A 16,902-nucleotide genomic window follows, 5' to 3' on the forward strand; every position below is an offset into this window, starting at 1 on the left:
GAACCTGGACGGGGACCCGTGGCATCATTCAGAGAATAAAATAGCCGCTTCTTTCGGGGCGAGGGTCATATCCTCAGTAAACCGAGCCATTCCGTCCAGCTGTTACCCTCAAACGGGTCTTGGGGTCGTGATTTCTCTCTAGGAACCTCGGAAGATCTGGCAACACTGCCCTTCTCTGGTGCAGAAAGCCAAATTTCCCCCAGTGAACTAGGAAGATTGCTGGCTTTCCCAGTCGTCTGGGTAATCTGAGGGCAGGACCTGTACTAGACGTGAGGGCTAGACTGGTGGCCAAAGCCTCTCCTGACCTCCCGACCCTCGCTCGACTCGCGCTGCACATTCCCTCCGGGGGGGGGGAGGAAGGGCGGTGCAGTCACGCGCACATCTCACTTGCGTTCACACACGCGTAAGGCTCACATACTCCGCCCCGCACACCTGCGCTCCGCCCCTTGGTCCCAGGCCCGCAACGCGAGTAGGCATTTGGGAACCCAGGACGGTTTCGGAGGTGCCCCCATCCCCGCCCCCATCCCCTCCATTTCCCTGGCCGGAGTGGTCCGGAGCCTGTCGCGGTTCCCAACTGGCCCACATCATTCCCTCCCCCCGTCTGCCGCGGCACCGGTATCCGCAGCCACCAGCCCGGAACCGGTGAGGCGGCAAAGGGGGGAGGGGGAAGAAGCAAGGGATGAGCTCCGGGAGGGCGTCGGGGGCCCTGAGCCGGACGAGGACGCCCCTGGAGCCGGGACCCGAGCCGGAGCCGGAGCCGGAGACAGAACCAAACCACCGGTACCGGGTGAGCCAGGTGGTCGGGGTGGGAGGAACCGAAAAAGAAGGGATCCCGGAATGCAAGTGTTGGGGGGGGGGGGTGCATGATGCCTGGCTCAGGCCAGTGTAGAGGAGGTGTAGACACTGACTCAAGCGAGATGTCTGGGCTCGCTGCCTAAGAATTTCGCCCCATCTCGTGCTGCAGTGTCCTTGGGAGGGACGGAGGCGTGGAATGAGCTGTAAAAGATAGCGGTCTAGATATCAGAGAAGTGGGACCGGTCGTGGCAGAGGGCCTGCATAGCTGCCATCTGGCCTCCAACATTTGGAGATCTTGGCCGACCAGCACCCTTAGTCCGGACAGCTCCTTGGTTGGGTAGGGGGTGGGGCGGGCCTCCTATTTCGAATCCTAAGACGCCTTCCTACTCTGCCCGGTCCCCAGCTGCAGCCCACTAAACCCAGGAGGCGCCCTGGCCCGCGCTCGCCCCCCAGGGCCTCATGTCGGAACCACAGCCTGGCCTGGAGCCGCCCCAACATGGGCTGTACATGCTCTTCCTGCTTGTGCTGGTCTTCTTCCTCATGGGCCTTGTAGGCTTCATGATCTGCCACGTGCTCAAGAAGAAAGGCTACCGCTGTCGCACATCTAGGGGCTCAGAGCCTGATGATGCCCAGCTCCAGCCCCGTGAGTGAGGAGCCTAGAGCCCTGATTAAGTCTCCCTTACCCTTCTCCCCAAACTTTTTTCTGCCTCCCTGGCCACAGACCCAGCCCAAATCCTGATGAAGTCCAAAAGATAGCTTATGATGCATTTTTGAGTCTGCATGTAGAGTGGCTCCACCCTGAATCAGAGGCTAGAGAAAGGGGTCCACTCATGGTAGCACCAGAAACCCATTTCTTCTCCTACTTTTTCTGGCCTGATGCATTAAGGCACATAGCTATGTAAAGGGATATGTCTTGAGCTATATCGTCCATGAGGCCATCAGGTCATGATACCCCAAAGCTGACTCATTTCCCGCTTCCTTGCCAACTTCTTTCATCCTTCAGCTGAAGACGATGACGTGAATGAGGACACAGTAGAGCGGATTGTTCGCTGCATCATCCAAAATGAAGGTGGGTATAGGCCAACAGCTTACTCCTTCCTAAACTGACTTTCTCTTGCCCTGACCTCTACCTCCATTGACTCCCTCTTCTCCCTCTCCATCAGCCAATGCTGAGGCCTTGAAGGAGATGCTAGGGGACAGTGAAGGAGAAGGGACGGTACAGCTCTCCAGGTGAGCTGGAGACAAGGGCCAGCATGACTTAGCTTACCTTGGAGTGCTGTCTCCTCTAATACAGTCTTTCCAAGCACCATGGGAAGTTTGGTAGTGGTAGTGGGGTAAGGTGAACAAGGCTAACTGACCTATGAAAGAAGTTCTGTAGGAATCTTTTATCCTTCAGTGTCTCCCATCTAGACACCATCCAGCCTAGCATACACCTCTGGTGTCACTTCCTTTGGTTAAGCATTGGTCTCTTTAGTAAACAGGAAGAACACATGACTATTTGGGACTTAACAGTGAATTTATTAAAGACAAAGGGATGTTGGAACCTGGGGAAGGTGGGGTTTGTGGAGGTTTAAAGAGCATATTGAAAGAACAGGAGGAACCAGGAAGGAAATTGAAAATATTGTTTCTGCTCCCTTCCCTCCTGTGGACCAGTGTGGATGCCACCTCCAGCCTGCAGGATGGAGCCCCTTCTCATCATCACACAGTACACCTTGGCTCTGCAGCTCCTTGCATCCACTGCAGCCGCAGCAAGAGGCCCCCACTTGTCCGCCAGGGTCGCTCTAAGGAAGGAAAAGGCCGCCCAAGACCTGGAGAGACCACTGTATTCTCAGTGGGCAGGTGGGGATATAGTGGTCCAAGAAAAGAGGTTAAATTGGGGCCCCGATAATCCTGTCCCCCAAGGTGGGGCCCAGCTCTTTCTTTGAACAACTGGGCGACTACAGCAAGGGTCAGGCTGCACAGTGTCCCACAGTCTCAGAAGGCTTCCCTACCCCAGGTCACAGAAACTGCCATCAAACCCAGGGAGGGAGGTTTAGGGAGCCTCTGAGCTGCAGGCCTGAGTTGCAATGTTCTCTTCCCACCCAGATTCCGAGTGACACACATTGAGAAGCGCTATGGCCTTCATGAACACCGTGATGGTTCCCCTACAGACAGAAGCTGGGGCTCTGGTGGAGGACAGGAACCAGGGGTTAGTCAGGTGGCTGGAGGGCAGCCTAGGACAGGGACAGCTGCCATTGAGAGGCTGCTCCCTGAGCCACCACCCTCCCAGGCCGCAGCCACCCACCCAGTGCAGAATGGAAGACTCAAGGATGCCAGCCTAGTCCCTTGTACACTTGAGGGGACCCCTGGTACCTCTGCAGAACTGAACGTGGGCACTAGAGGGACAGGCCCAAGCCCAGGGCTGCCTAGTCAAGAAGCAAATGGACAGCCAACCAAACTGGACACCTCAGGTCAGCAGGTATGAAGACATGGTCAGGGCTGCGCTGGGCAGTGGTGGACACATCTTACGGTTCCTACTCTGGGCAACATGGATATGATCCACCTCCTGTTCCCACTGAATACCTCCCCTTCTCTCAGGACTCTCTACCACCAGAAGCAGGGGGTATGTGAGGCGAGTCTCCCTGAGCTCGAGATCAGGTAATCTCACCCTCCCACCCTGTGTCTAAACTACTCGAGTCCACCAACTCCCTGAACCCTGGGGGTGAACTATATGTTTAGTGTGTGGGGAGTGGGCACAGATGTCCTCCAGGAGTTAAATAAGTGGCTGGAGCACAGAACTTGACTAGGAAGCAACACTCTTTTCCTTTCTTTCTTCCAAGCCTCAGTCTTCACTGTGCTGATGGATTACCAGCAGGCATTGCCAGGGGACAGCCAGCCAGGAAGACTCTCCCCTCCGCTGGCCAGCTCTGCCGCTCAGCTGAGGGACCAGCTCTACTTCATCTGGAGATGGTCCTGACTGAGGGACCTCAGGAGGAGCCCCTCGCACTTCCTGGCCCCTCATCTTTTCCCTTTCCCCACCTGCCAACAGGTTGCCTGGCCTGCCTTCCCCAAAACCTCGCTCCACATGCTAGAGCGTGGCAGCTGGGACCAGGCCCTACCCTCGGTGGGCCCCTAAAGCAATAGCACCTTAGGCTCCCTGCCGTCTTGGCACAAGAGGCCCAAGCCCTGTCTTGGACTTCATACCCTTTATTCACTGTCAATAAATCCGCTCAGACCATTACAGTTGCTTTGCATCCTGGCTCAGCTCCTTCTGACTTCCAAAGTCCTCTCCTGGCCCCAGGCCTACTGACCCTGACATTCAGGGTGGGGTTGACCACAGAGGCCGGGTGAAGACACAGATGAGCCAGAGCCATGCAAGGCTTTGGGAGATGGGTTCCAGCCCCGAAGATTTTGTGGTGTTTTACCACCTTAGATATGGGGTGATAGCACAAAGTCAAAGGGGTACTTCCAGAAATGGCAGGAGAACAATACGGGGAGGGTGTGGGTTCAAATCCCAGAAATGGGAACAGGGTAAATTTCTACCCCCGGAGGTGAGAATGGACATCGGGGAAGACTGCAGCTTTTGCTTATGTCGCTCCAGACCATTGAGGGGGTGGCTTCTGTCAGCATGGAGTCAGGGGCAGCAGCATCACCGAAGGGCAGTGACTCCTGGCCTTCAAGTGAGAGGATCGGGATGACCAGGATCCGGGGCTTTGGCTGGTGGGGGAGGTGGTGGACGCATCTGCAGGGGACATGCATAATCAGTGCTCCGGAATCTGTCTTAGGAATAGCCCTGTCCATTACTTCAGCCCAGCAAACAAAATAAGGCCATAGGAATGACCCAAGTCAGGGCACCTTACCGGCCTGAGTCGAGGCACCATCATGTCTAGGGGTCCAGGGCAGTCTATGACTTTGTCTAGAAATAGAAACCAAAAGTCAATTCTCAAGCTTTGATGGGCTCCATACTGCATCTCCAGCACTTAGGGTAGTGATACTTTATAAATACTTGTTGACTTAGCCAAAAGAAAAAAAAATCACCAGCCTGAGCTATAAAATCCATTAGTCCATCCATTCTCAACAAATACTTAATGCACAATTGCCTTGTACAAAGTACCCAAGAAACGGGGTGGAGTGCAAATTCTCTATTGAGAATCCCGTAATATCACACACAGACACACAGAGACAGAGAGACAGGGAGACAGAGGCAGAGAGACGGAGACAGAGAGGGAATGCCCAAGTACTAAATTATTCAAGTGCAAAAGGAATGCTAGAAGAGATGGTGGTGGCCCTGGACTCAGGGAGGGTGACTGAGAAGGTGGGCATACTAGAATATCTTAGAAAGGCTGAGTATTTGATGGTGGGAAATAGGGACTGGGTCTGTGGACATAAGTTAGTGGTAGATATGTGTGCCTAGCATGAACACGATCCTAGTTTGATCCCCAGCACCCACAAGAAAATAACCCAATAGATAAGCATCGTAATAGATAAGAGGAAACAGCCCCAAGATGAGTACTGTATTTCAGTACTGAAGGACACTAAGAGGAAAACACACTTTGGGAGGCTATAAGAATGCAGAGAGAAAAGGTAGCAAACTTCAAAAACACTAATGATCTAAAACAGCCATGTTTACTGTATGCTAGCACAGTGCTGTACACTTTTTTTTTTCTTTTTTTTTTTTTTTGGAGCTGGGGACCGAACCCAGGGCCTTGTGCTTCCTAGGCAAGCACTCTACCACTGAGCTAAATCCCCAACCCCAGTGCTGTACACTCTTAACAGATATCTTGGATAACTTTCTTCCTTCTCTACCACGCCTACCAGTGTTTTACCAGCATGTATGTCTACATGCTGCATGCATGCCTGGTGCCCACTATAGTCAGGAGAGGGAGTCAGATCTCGTGGGATTAGAGTTACTGAGGACTGTGAGCTGCCATGTGGGTGCCAGGAATCAAACACAGGTCCTCTGCAAGAGCAGCAAGTGCTCTTAACCACTGAGCCATCACCCTAGGCCCTAATAATAAATAAAGCAATGCCTTTCCCTTCACTTTATAAAGAATGTAAACCAAGCTAGGCTGGTGCCTCATACTTCTAATGCCAACATGTTGGGGAGCCTGGGGCAGAAAGAGCGCTAGTTCAAGGTTAGCCCTAACTCCAAAGACTAAAGAACAACAACACAAAACATAGACCAAGGGCCAGACAAGTTAAGCCTCCCACCTCAAGTCACACAGCAGAAGGTGACATAGGAGCATGGACCTGGCTCTGAATGCAAGCTCTCCTCCCCATCAGTGTGCCATGGGCCTTACTGCAAGTACACGAGGGCACACAGGCAGGGGAAGGGAGAGTCTAGGCCTCTTCCTGACCACTCCTATGCTCCCCAGGTTCTGCCTTTGTCTACTCACCAGAAGGCAGAGCAGGTGCAGGGGATCTGTCCAAGGCACAGGTGGGTGCAGGAGGGGAGAAGCTGGGAGGAGAAGGGGATGGCAGCATCTGGAGACAGGGTAGGCGTACAGTCATTTCTGGTCTGTGGGAGGGCTTACAATATTTCTTCTCGCCACACTCTCAGTTTCCCTCCCATTTCTTCTCAATACCAAAAGCAGCCAAATGAGGGTTATAACTGGTGCATATTTCAACAGCCAATATGTACTGAATAGTTATTATGTGTCAAGTATTCTGCTAACATTGCACATACACAGATCTATTCAACCTTTACCACCACCCTGGGAGCTACATCTTTTGAGGACTGCTACAGTAGAAGTGAGATTCAGTTTGAGTCATCCGTCAGAATCACAGTCACTTAGTGGCAGAGTACTAACTAGAACTGGGGTGTTCTGACTCCCCTATACAATCCCTGCGGTGTCATGACAAGGCAACTGAGATGGCTCAGTGGTTAAGAGCACTGACTGCTCTTTCAGAGGTCCTGAATTCAATTCCCAGCACCCACATGGCAGCTCACAATATAATGGGGTCCAATGTCCTCTTCTTGTGTGCCAAGGAGCTAAGGAATGTACCTCTATGATCCCTAGTCATGACAGAGAACCTGTTAAAACAGCTAGTTTTTATTTTACTTGTACAGAAGGCAGCTCAGAGAAAAGTAACTACCCAAGCTCATACTATAGCAATTTGCACCCGGGCCTATCTGGCCCTAAAGTTCCCAGATGCCTATGAAGGGTGCCTTAGTTTCTCTTTTCTCTTCCCAGCCAAAGCATACAGAGAAGCCTAAGCCACCATCGGACGCAAACCTGGGGAGGAAACAGGGCTTTAATATCAAAAGGAAGCATGCTGAGGTGAAAAGGTCAACCCAGAAGTACTGGGAACAGAGAGAAAATGAAGCTTCACCTGTTCAGGGTCAGAGAGTTCAGGTGGCCCCGGGGGACCAAGCAGTTCCTCTACCAGGAGAGATGGGAAGACTCCAACATGCCCCCCAAATTCTCCCCTCCAGAAGCCATCGTCCACTCCATCTTGAGCCCTGGGCAACAGGCGGATGAGTGCCCCTTCAGGAAAACTTAACTCCTCTTCACTCTGTCCTATGTAGCTGTACAGAGCACGTGCCAAGAATGCTACAGGAGCCCAGAAGAGGGGATGCGGTCAGGCCGTGGGTTGTGGTGCCTAGTGCCATGACACCCAAGCCACCCAGTAACCTGTGTACCCATGGTTTCCGGATCCACACTGCCTTGTCTTACCTGTGGGCTCTGCTCCTGAGGGATTGTCGCTGCCATGGCTGCTCTCAGGAAGGGAGAGATCCGGGAAGTTGAGATATCGTTCAGGAACAAAGCCTGCTTCACCATGCTGGTTCCGAGCCTGCTCACGCAGCAGTGTGAACAGGTGTCAGGGTGTCAGGCTTGCTCAGCAGTCCACAACCTTGGCTCTTCTTTACCCAAGTGTCTGGCACTGCCACACGCGAGTCTTCCCACTGCCCCAAGCCAGGGTCCCATACTCACCTTAACCCATTCATCAGCATCTCCTTCCTCTATGACCTCCAGCCACTCACCCTCTGTGATAGTCAGCTCGTCCTCACGTCCTGCCTGAGCCCCACAAGGAAGGATTCAAGATTTGCCCCTTCCCACCCCTGTGGCCCATCTGGAGTTTCCACACCCATTCATACCTGATAGCCAAACACTACATGGGCAGGGCAGGGAAGGGCTCTGGTGGCCAGGGCTGGTGGGGCAGGCTCCTCAAAGAGCTCCCCAGCCTCCTCACATTCGTCGAAGTCAGAAAGCTCAGCATCCTCAGCCTGGAGCGGGGTAGAGGACAGATACCATGTCAAGTACTGCATGGATCTCCCGTACCCTTTCCTAACTCTAAAGAACACTGGGAATCCTCCTTCAAGATAGTCCCCTTAACCAATGATGGTGTACCATAACCCAAACCATCATGGGACAAGATGATACCAAATAACAGCAATTACAACCAGGTGCCGAGCACGAAGCGTGTTTTATATATGCTATATACTATATTATATATATATATGTGTTATATATTATACATACTATATAGTATATATTATACATATTATACATATTGTATACTATATACTACATAACTTCACTTAAGCTTTGCTTAACCCAGCACTGTTTTGTATAACTATATTAACCTCACTTTACTTTTGAAGAAACTGAGGCTCACAAAGGTTAAGTCATTTTCCAAGGCCACATGGCTCGTAAGCAGAGTGGCTGGCACTCAATTAGCTTCTAGTCTGCTCCCAGAACCATGGTTCTTTTTTTTTAAATTTATCTATTTATTTGTTTGTTTATTTAATGAATGAATGTATATGGGTATACTGTCGCTTTCTTCAGACACACCAGACATTGGATCTCATTACAGATGGTTATGAGCCACTATGTGGTTGCTGGGAATTGAACTCAGATCCTCTGGAAGAGCAGTCAGAGCTCTTAACCACTGAGCCATCTCCCAGCCCAGAACCATGGTTCTTAATCACCATTTTGTAAGTTTATTGAGGACTGTCCATGCTAGAAACTATTATTTAGGTACTGTGATTCCCATTTTAGAGGCTCTGCCTTCTGACAAGGAATTTTAGCTTCCCAGATGTGCATGGTTAAGGAGAAGGAGGAGCTCACTGTGGGAGAGAGGTCCCTCTGGGAAAGTCGAGCTTCACTAAGTCGTCGCTCCTGTTCCACTTCATCCTGGGCTTGGGTCATGGCTGGCTTCAGCCACCGCTGCACATCGAGGCCAGCCTCCTGTAGCAGGGCCAACCGGGCGGCCCCTTTCACTTGGCTCACCTGGTATGAGGCAAAAGAGAGTAGTCTATCCCGGCTAGCTGCTTCCCTCTTTTCTCTACCACAGTGAAGAGGGTTGGGTTGCCCAAGGAGGCAGGATTTCTATGGTCCTTACTTAGCATAGGCTGTATCTCACCTGTGCCCGTCGGATGTTCTCCCTCACTTCCTGTATCCTCTGTTCTACGCCTGGAGCTTCTCGCTCTGGAGCCTGCTGACGCCTCAGCTCCAGTCGCTGCAGGACCTGGTGAGGATGGCAAAGGTGGGTGGAGATATTGTGGGCCACAGCTTACTCTGAGCCTGGTACTTCACTAGTTGCATCACTGGTGTTGGGTCATCTCTCTTCCCTATGAAGTAGGTATTATTATTGGCTCCAGTTTAGCCATGAGGAAATCAAAGTCCAGAGAGATGAAGTCATTCCTTACCCAGGGTTAGAGAACTCACAAGGAACAGGAGAGAATACAAACCCCAGTCTGTCTGGTGACAAAAGCTGTGCTTGTAACTACTGCATCATACCATTGTGTTAAAATTCTTTTCCCTCCCTTCCTGTCTGCATTAATGGTCCACATCTCTCAGCTTTTCTTACCCACTCCCAGTACCTGGACTCCCACCTCACCCGATGCCCATGATGCTGGATCTTGTAGTCCCGGGCAGCCCTGCTTGTCCAGCGCTGAACCTCTCTCTCCAAGCCACTCTCTTCAGCCATGCCTCCCGCTCCCCGTTCCAGGGCATGCACCTGAAGGAGACAAGGAATGCTCGAGGGAAAAACCCAAGTCTGTCCTTCTCACCAACCCTTCTCCCTCCTCATCTTTTTCTTTTCTTTTCTTTTCTTCTCTTTTTTTTTTCCAGAGCTGGGGACCGAACCCAAGGCCTCCTTATCTTTTTTAAAATCTTTTTCAGAATTATTTTATTATTTTGTGTTTATATATATTTTGCCTGCATGTACGTCTGCGCACCACATGCACACCTGGTGCCCGAGGTAGTGGTGAGCCTCAAGTGAATGTTGGGAATTAAGCCCAGGTCCTTTGCAAGGACAAGCATTCCTAACCACTGAGCCAACTCCTCAGCCCCTTCCTTCATCTTGACCTCCAGTGCCAGGGACAAAGAAGATGAAGTAAATGCCTTTGTCTTTGTCTTTGTATGTGTTCATGTAGACACAGACTTCCGTCTGAGGTCTGTTTGTGTTCAGATGGGAGAGAGTGAATGGCATTCTAAAAACCCCTGTCTAAGGCTGAACAGTCACCAAATCAATACTGGGACAAGAACAATGAGACAAGGGGTCTAAAGCTGACTTACGCTTAGCTTTGGCCTGTTTCCACAAGCAGGGTGCTCTCACCTGATCAGTTCCCGCTGGCTGGAACTGCTGAGGTGGAGTTGGAGAAAAGACTCCAGGCCCCTGAAGAAACAGCTTCACATCCTGTTCCCAGTTTACCTAGGGTGGGATAAACGTGTGTGCACTCACTTGCTGCCCACCCAACCCTGTCCCCGGATCTTCTTGGAAGAAAAGAAGTTAGAACTGCGTGTCGGGGGTTGGGGAGGTGGCTGGGATGGGGGTTTGAAGACAACAACATAAAGCATCTGGAGGGGAGCCCTCACCTGAGAAGCTGCCTTCCCCCCATGGCGGGCATGCTCCAGGATCATCTCTGCAGCTTCCAGCTCGGTGTGTCCCAACAAAGTCAGGGGGTCCCTCAAGTACTCGGACAGCTCACTTACCAGGACCTGCAGAGAACAGACCCCAAGGGACCTTAGTGCAATGGTTACATCCAACCTTCTTCTAGGCTTCTAGTGCAGAGAAGGTCATCCATTCATGGATGGGGCACAGACATGAGGGATAGGGAGGAAATGGGATAAGACATTACTGCTTCTAATCATCGTCTGTCATGCTTAAACCACTTCAGAGTGTATGTCCCTCCATTTCCTTTGAACCTCATTAGTGTTATGATGTGGGCAAACTGGAGTTAACTCTGATGAGGAGTGTGGAGGCAAACAGGCCTCAAGAAGCAGAACCAGAACCCACATATGCATCTTCTATTCACTCTGAGCACTAGCACTGGGTAGAAGGAGGAACCAGGGATGGTGTCTGCATTCACCAAAGGCAGGAGTAGTCTGGGTTGGGACTGGCCTTGAGCAGTGCTGGCAATTCCTCTTGGTAGTAATGGGCAAGGTGAGCATTGGTGGCCACCAAATTTAGCAGGTACTCGTTGCGGGCTGCTCTCAGCTGCTGGGAATACTGGGCTGACTGGGCGGACAGCTAGGGAATGGAAGGAAGAGTCAACAGGGAGTCCTGAACTCTTGGAGGCCTTCCAAGGCCAACCTCTACCCCAGAACCAGAATGGCTCTCACATCATTGCCTGGCCCTACACTAAAACTTCCATGTACAATGCCAGCTTAAAAACCCTCTTGTGGCTTCTGCACATATATACAAATGCAAACTGTGCCTTACCATAGTTCACCAGCTCTTACACGAGCTGATCTTTTTAAGTGCAGGTCTCTTGCTTATAGTGGTGTGGCCACACTGGCCTTTCTCTCAGACCTTTGAACCAAAGTGACTCTCTCTTCAGCTTCTGCATTGAACATCCCCTTTCCTCAGGATGTTTTTCCCAAAGATCTTGGGGTGACTGTTCTCTCCCTAACACTCGGGCCACCTGCTCAGTGAGGACTCCCTTCTCACTTGAGCCAACTGTCACAGAACTTTTATTTATATCATTTGATTTTTTTGCATATTCTCATCTCACCTGGGCTGTGAGGGTGGAATTCCTGTTCTCACTGTATCCCCAGGGGTGGAACACTGCCTAGCATGCAGAGGTATTTAAAAGCACATATAAAGGAACAACAAAGGGGTTGGGGATTTAACTCAGGCTCTGGGTTCGGACCTCAGCTCCGGAAAAAAAAAAAAAATAGGAAAAGGAACAACAAGAGGGTATTGTTTCCACTGTTCACATGAAGAAAATGGTGCTCAGAGAAACCAAGGAGCTATATTACCGAGTACATACTACATGCCTGGTAATGAACCACTTGGAAATTTGCAAGCTAGGTTCAACCTAATCTCTTACTTCTATGCCACTAGACCCCAAACCACTAGACTACCTATTATTTATGCCTTTATCCCCCCAAACCTTGGTGCTCAGTTTCTGGAGGCTGGTCCGAGAGTGGAAGATCCCATGGTCATTTCGGTTCAGCCTGTGCAGGGAAAAAAAATAGTCAAGAGTCAGATACAGCCTTGATACACTGATCCCACCCCATAGTCCTCGCAGCACATCTTGGAGCCCACCTGGCCTGGACATCGGCTGCCTTCTCCTGTGCCAAGGCCCACACTCGCTCTCGCTGCCCATAGAGCTTCCGGCTTCGGCTCAGCTCCCGGACGGACTGTAGCACCTCAGCCTGTGCTTGCTGGAGGCTCTCTGTCCCCTAAAGGCAGATACAGAGACTCCTGACCCAAACCTCGTCTAATCTGAGCTGTTAGTTCCTTTGCCCCATTTCCTAGGACATACCTTTCTAAGCACCTGCTCCTTGGCACTCCTCCCGGTACCCCCTGCTAGGTCACGATATCGGTCAGACGCCTGAAGTCGGGTTTGGCCTCCAGCCACAGTGGCATCCAGAAGGCAGCGCCAGGCACCAAACACTGTCCTAGCCCTCCCCAGAGAAGGTTTATGTTGAAAAGAGAAACACTCCACCATTTCATAAGACCCCACCCCAATCCCAATCCCACAAGAGACAGAGAGCCCCCCCATATCTAGGAGCCCAGCAATCGATCAGCCCATTAACTCAGCCACAGGATCACTCATGCCCTCCACCCCCACCCACCGTGTCCTTGCTGGGTCAGCTCCTCTACGGCTGCTGTGTCAGCTCTACCTTCAGCTCACGTGCCTTCCCCTGCTCACTAGGTCCTTGTCCCCATAGATCACAGGGGCTGAATTCCCATCACCTCCAACTCTGTGCAGCTCACCTGCTGTCTACCTCCCCACTTCGCTGCCCTTCTCTCTTCAGGAATGGCCCGGCCAGTTTCTGGAGTGCCTGATGAGAAAACCATCACACAGGCAGATCTTTTATGAAGACTCACCCCGACTGGGGGAGAATTTGGATCCAGGGTCTATAATACCATCCTTTGGATGTATAACACATACATCTCCTAAATGCCTTAACGTTTATTAATCATTTAGTCCTTAGAACCTTATGTGAAGTTTGGGCATCATCATCATCATCATCATTATTCCCATTTTACAGAGAAAAAACTGAGGCCAAAAAATATTGAGTAACTTGTCCAAGATCACACATCTAAGCAAGTAATAGAGCAGGGATTTGACATAAATCTGGCTGATTCTAGGTATGTTCTTTTTTAATTTTTTTAAGGAAATCACTTTATTCTAACTCAAAAATAAAAACATCACAGTTAGGTATTTGTTCTGGACACAAGGGGGGTGGGGCTGCTGCCCATGTAAAAATGTAAAAGAGGCTAGAACAAGAGGGAAGGTCCAGAGAGGAGTCCCATACCTGGCCATACTCCCGTTCAATGGCTGCCCTCTGCTTGCTGTAGGATCTGTGGAGATTGGGAGTAGAGGGGGATGTTACTGTTTGCCACTGTTTTCCCACACTCAGGTCTCTCCTCAGCTTGAGCAAGAGGAAGAAGGAACCAGCCCAGAGTGTGACCATCCAGGGGGAGTGGGTCTGAGAGGCAAGAGTCCTTGAGATCACCTCTGGAGGCTGCAACACAGGTCAGCCTCATCTTATTGCTCAGAGCCCCAGCAGGATCCTCCCACCCCTGGAGGACCATCTGTGGGCCTGAGGGTGAGAGGACTGTTAATACCTGGCTGGGCACTTCCAACAGGTCTAGGTCTGGAAAAAGGAGGGGGGTTATGCCCTAAGCTTGATTGTGGAGGTGGAGAGACTGGCATAAGGTCAAGTAATTAGAGGAAGGGGTTCTCTGTTTATGTATATAGCCCCCTTATCTGAACAGGCATGCCTAACTAAGGTGAGGGTCATGAATGGGTAGGCCAGAAAGCTCATCCAGACAACGCCCAACCCTGACAGCTGTATACGGAGGAAAGAGTGACGCTCACTCCTTGTAAGATGGAGTACATGGAGGTGAGGGGTCTAGGGCTACCTGATGTCTTCCAGTAGATCCGCCTCCCTCTGTTGTCGGGTCTGAAGGATACTCAGCTGCTCCAAAAAGCGAAGTTTCACCTCCTGGGCTGGCTTCACCTGTAGGATTAAGAAAGAGAGGTGAGGATTCCCGCCTGGTAGCCCATTCCGGCGGCGTGGGGACCTACAAAACACCTCACAGGGAGCGGCGAGGGGGCGGGGCCCGAGAGAGGATGGGATTTTTCCTCTGTTTCTTCTGTGTTAGACTTTGACCCCCTTGCCACTCCCTATGGCCCACTCTGAGTCGAGTGCCCGCGGGCTCCCTCCGCTCCCCCAGACCTCCAGAAAATCCCCTTTTCTGGGCAAATCTCACTTTTCGGGGCGGCGGCTGCATCGCGATTCCACCAAAGGCTGCCAGACACTCTACTCCGGAACTCGAGGAAGCCCCGCCCACGACGAGGCCCCGCCCCAGAGTTGGGCCGCTCCGCCCACGCTCGTCAAGCTGCGCGCCGGGCGCGGAAGAACACAGGGGCAGCAGAGGAACTGAACCTGTTATTCCCTGCTACAAGTACCCCGGAAAGGTCCGGGCCGCCGGGCGGACGCAGCGTGTGCCTGGCAGTCGGAAGATCGTCGAGCTTCTGAGTCAAGACGCCTGGGTTCTATTTCTAGTATACCCACTGATTCAACCTGTAATTACTTCTGGTCATTCATTTACATATGCTTATCACCAGTCCCTACACTAAGTCAGAAGACAGGGAAACTGAGTCACCGGACACCTGAACGAAAATGCCTCTAACAAAGGGAGGCACCTTTCCCTAATCCCCGCCGAACTGGAAATGCTAGCATGACAGAGGTAAGAAATAGCCCCGGAGCCCGCAGAAATGAGTCCAGAGGAAAAGACAGGTACATCCTGGGCTCCAGTGAGCATTAATGGTTTCAGTGAAGGGGTGTGTGACCTGGAAAGCTCTTGTCATCATTTTGGATCTTCTCCCAGTTTACCGATTTGAGAGGAGAGAGAGAGAGAGAGAGAGAGAGAGAGAGAGAGAGAGAGAGAGAGAGAGAGAGAGAGAGAGAGAGTGTCTGTGCGTCAGGCTAGCCTGAAGATTCTACCAGCACTGGAATTACAGATGCCGGCACTACACATCCAGCTTTTTTATGGGTCTTAGAAATTTGAACTCACGTCTTCACACTTATGTACCAAGTACCTTTACCCACTGAACCATCTTCCTAGCCCCTCAGTGGGCACTTTATTTTACTCTACAACCCCTTCATCAGTAAGAGATACAGTCTCTATTTCAGAATGAGAGAGAGAACATTCTAGTGACCCATTTCCCTCAAATTCCAAGACCATCAGCCTTCTCTAAGACCATCATTATGGATTTTCAAGGCTAACATTCAGCCTCCTCGCTTCCAGCTTTCTCCCTTTTTCCCACAACCCGCAGTTTCTGCAGTGACCAGTGATTGAAAAGAGTTAAGACGGCAGACTTAAAATGTAATTTTAATTTTAATGTAATTTAAAATGTAATTTTAAGACAACATACTTAAAATGTAATTGCTTCCAAGGAAAACCCAAATACCTGAAACCCAAGTAGAATATAGGCTACGAGGATATGAAGACTGGGCCCCTACAAAAAGCACTCTCCTCTGTTCTTTTATTATTATTATTATTATTATTATTATTTTAAATTATTATATGCATATGAGTCCACTGTAGCTGTCTTCAGACACAACAGTAGAGGGTTTCAGATCAGAGATGGTTTAGAGCCACCATGTGGTTGCTGGGAATTGAACTCCGGTCCTCTGGAAGAGGTGGCAGTGCTTTTTTTTTTTTTGCTTTTTTTTTTTTGTTTTTTTTTTGTTTGTTTGTTTTGGTTTGGTTTTTTGCTTTTTTCTTTTTTTCGTAGCTGGGGACCGAACCCAGGGTCTTGCACTTGCTAGGCAAGCGCTCTACCACTGAGCTAAATCCCCAACCCGGTGGCAGTGCTCTTAACCACTGAGCCATCTCTCTAGCCCCTCTCCTCCTGTTCTTGAGAAGACAGAGACAGGGTTCCACACTGTCACCCTCAGCCCCCAGAGGAGTTCCCCAAGACTGACCTCAACAAAGTCCAAACTGGGATCTGTGATTTTGCTACTGCAAGGAATTTCAAAACAGGCTGTTAGAATGAGGCGGAGTTAGAAATTTTATTAAAGATAATTTAATATAGGTTAGAGCACAAGAGCATAAAGAAAATTCAATCAGAAGAAAGTAAGACACAGCCAAGTAAGGGAGTTATAGAATGTGCTTCCGGAGGGAGCATAGGGGAAAATATGTTTGTACCCAGGTGTGTATGGGGCTCCTCAAAGGAAAGAAAGCAATTAAGTGTCTTAGCACTAGCAATGTCTGTTCTTTGGTGGTTCTCAGATTGCTGAGGGTTTTTTTGTTTGTTTGTTTGCTTTTTTGTTTGTTTGTTTGTTTGTTTTAAACACGTTTTCTTTGTGTAGCTTTGGCTGTCCTGGAACTTAGTCTGTAGACCAGGCTGGCCTCAAACCCACAGAGATGGCCTGCCTCTGCCTCCCCAGTGCTGGAATTAAAGGTAAGTGCTACAACCAACAGGCTTCAGTTTACATCTTACAGCCATTGCATTACGGAAAACATTTTCCTTCTGTCTCTTTCGATAAAAGAAATGTGATTGGTAACTCAGGAGATTCAAAAGCCAGTAGAATTACACAAGGTATTTATTGCATATTCTATCCTTGTCATGGGATTTCTAGTTAAGTTCCAAAAAACTGAAGATTTATGGCTGAGAAGGAAAGGCCGGAAGCAGTTAACTGTGAGGCTAGC

The 16,902-nt window shown here is 50.4% G+C and overlaps 2 protein-coding genes across 5 annotated transcripts; one reads left to right on the plus strand and one right to left on the minus strand.

The window, feature by feature from the left end:
• The first annotated feature begins 30 nt into the window (after nt 1-30).
• On the plus strand, nt 31-4,020 carry Rell2 (RELT-like 2). 2 transcript variants are annotated; one of them, NM_001014149.1, is made up of 8 exons: nt 450-787; nt 1,199-1,438; nt 1,799-1,864; nt 1,959-2,025; nt 2,449-2,634; nt 2,881-3,253; nt 3,373-3,432; nt 3,615-4,020. In NM_001014149.1, exons 2-7 carry the CDS (start codon nt 1,255-1,257, stop codon nt 3,403-3,405), a joined length of 909 nt encoding a protein of 302 aa, NP_001014171.1. In that variant the 5' UTR covers nt 450-787; nt 1,199-1,254; the 3' UTR covers nt 3,406-3,432; nt 3,615-4,020. The 2 variants fall into 2 exon arrangements, with proteins under 2 accessions (XP_038952890.1, NP_001014171.1); XM_039096962.2 differs by lacking the exon at nt 1,199-1,438 and having other exon boundaries at nt 31-787; nt 3,615-4,017.
• Fchsd1 (FCH and double SH3 domains 1) lies at nt 2,293-15,153 on the minus strand. 3 transcript variants are annotated; one of them, XM_006254635.5, is made up of 20 exons: nt 14,455-15,153; nt 14,104-14,201; nt 13,494-13,539; nt 12,949-13,016; nt 12,494-12,629; nt 12,274-12,410; nt 12,119-12,182; nt 11,125-11,253; nt 10,599-10,721; nt 10,339-10,434; nt 9,619-9,738; nt 9,142-9,246; nt 8,847-9,008; nt 7,874-8,002; nt 7,710-7,793; nt 7,452-7,569; nt 7,108-7,328; nt 6,171-6,258; nt 4,635-4,690; nt 2,293-4,516 (listed from the first exon to the last, which is right to left on the minus strand). In XM_006254635.5, the coding sequence occupies exons 1-20, from the start codon at nt 14,473-14,475 to the stop codon at nt 4,451-4,453; spliced, it is 2,067 nt and encodes a 688-aa protein (XP_006254697.1). In that variant the 5' UTR covers nt 14,476-15,153; the 3' UTR covers nt 2,293-4,450. The 3 variants fall into 3 exon arrangements, 2 of the variants coding, with proteins under 2 accessions (XP_006254697.1, NP_001103351.1); NM_001109881.3 differs by having other exon boundaries at nt 3,933-4,516; nt 12,494-12,635; nt 14,455-14,500; XR_005496036.2 differs by lacking the exons at nt 2,293-4,516; nt 4,635-4,690; nt 6,171-6,258; ... (2 more) ...; nt 7,710-7,793; nt 7,874-8,002 and having other exon boundaries at nt 8,869-9,008; nt 9,614-9,738; nt 12,494-12,635; nt 14,455-14,566.
• Nucleotides 15,154-16,902: the final 1,749 nt, after the last annotated feature.

This window comes from Rattus norvegicus, chromosome 18, assembly GCF_036323735.1.
Source record: "Rattus norvegicus strain BN/NHsdMcwi chromosome 18, GRCr8, whole genome shotgun sequence".
NCBI classification, from domain to species: domain Eukaryota; kingdom Metazoa; phylum Chordata; class Mammalia; order Rodentia; family Muridae; genus Rattus; species Rattus norvegicus.

Coding starts and splice junctions, on each gene's coding strand:
- Rell2 (NM_001014149.1), top strand. CDS start 1,255: ATGTCGGAACCACAGCCTGGCCTGGAGCCGCCCCAACATGGGCTGTAC. Junction 1,439..1,798: donor TGATGCCCAGCTCCAGCCCC/GTGAGTGAGGAG, acceptor TTCATCCTTCAG/CTGAAGACGATGACGTGAAT. Junction 1,865..1,958: donor CTGCATCATCCAAAATGAAG/GTGGGTATAGGC, acceptor CCTCTCCATCAG/CCAATGCTGAGGCCTTGAAG.
- Fchsd1 (NM_001109881.3), bottom strand. CDS start 14,475: ATGCAGCCGCCGCCCCGAAAA. Junction 13,017..13,493: donor TTGAACGGGAGTATGGCCAG/GTATGGGACTCC, acceptor TTTTCTCATCAG/GCACTCCAGAAACTGGCCGG. Junction 4,517..4,634: donor TGGTGCCTCGACTCAGGCCG/GTAAGGTGCCCT, acceptor TGTCCCCTGCAG/ATGCGTCCACCACCTCCCCC.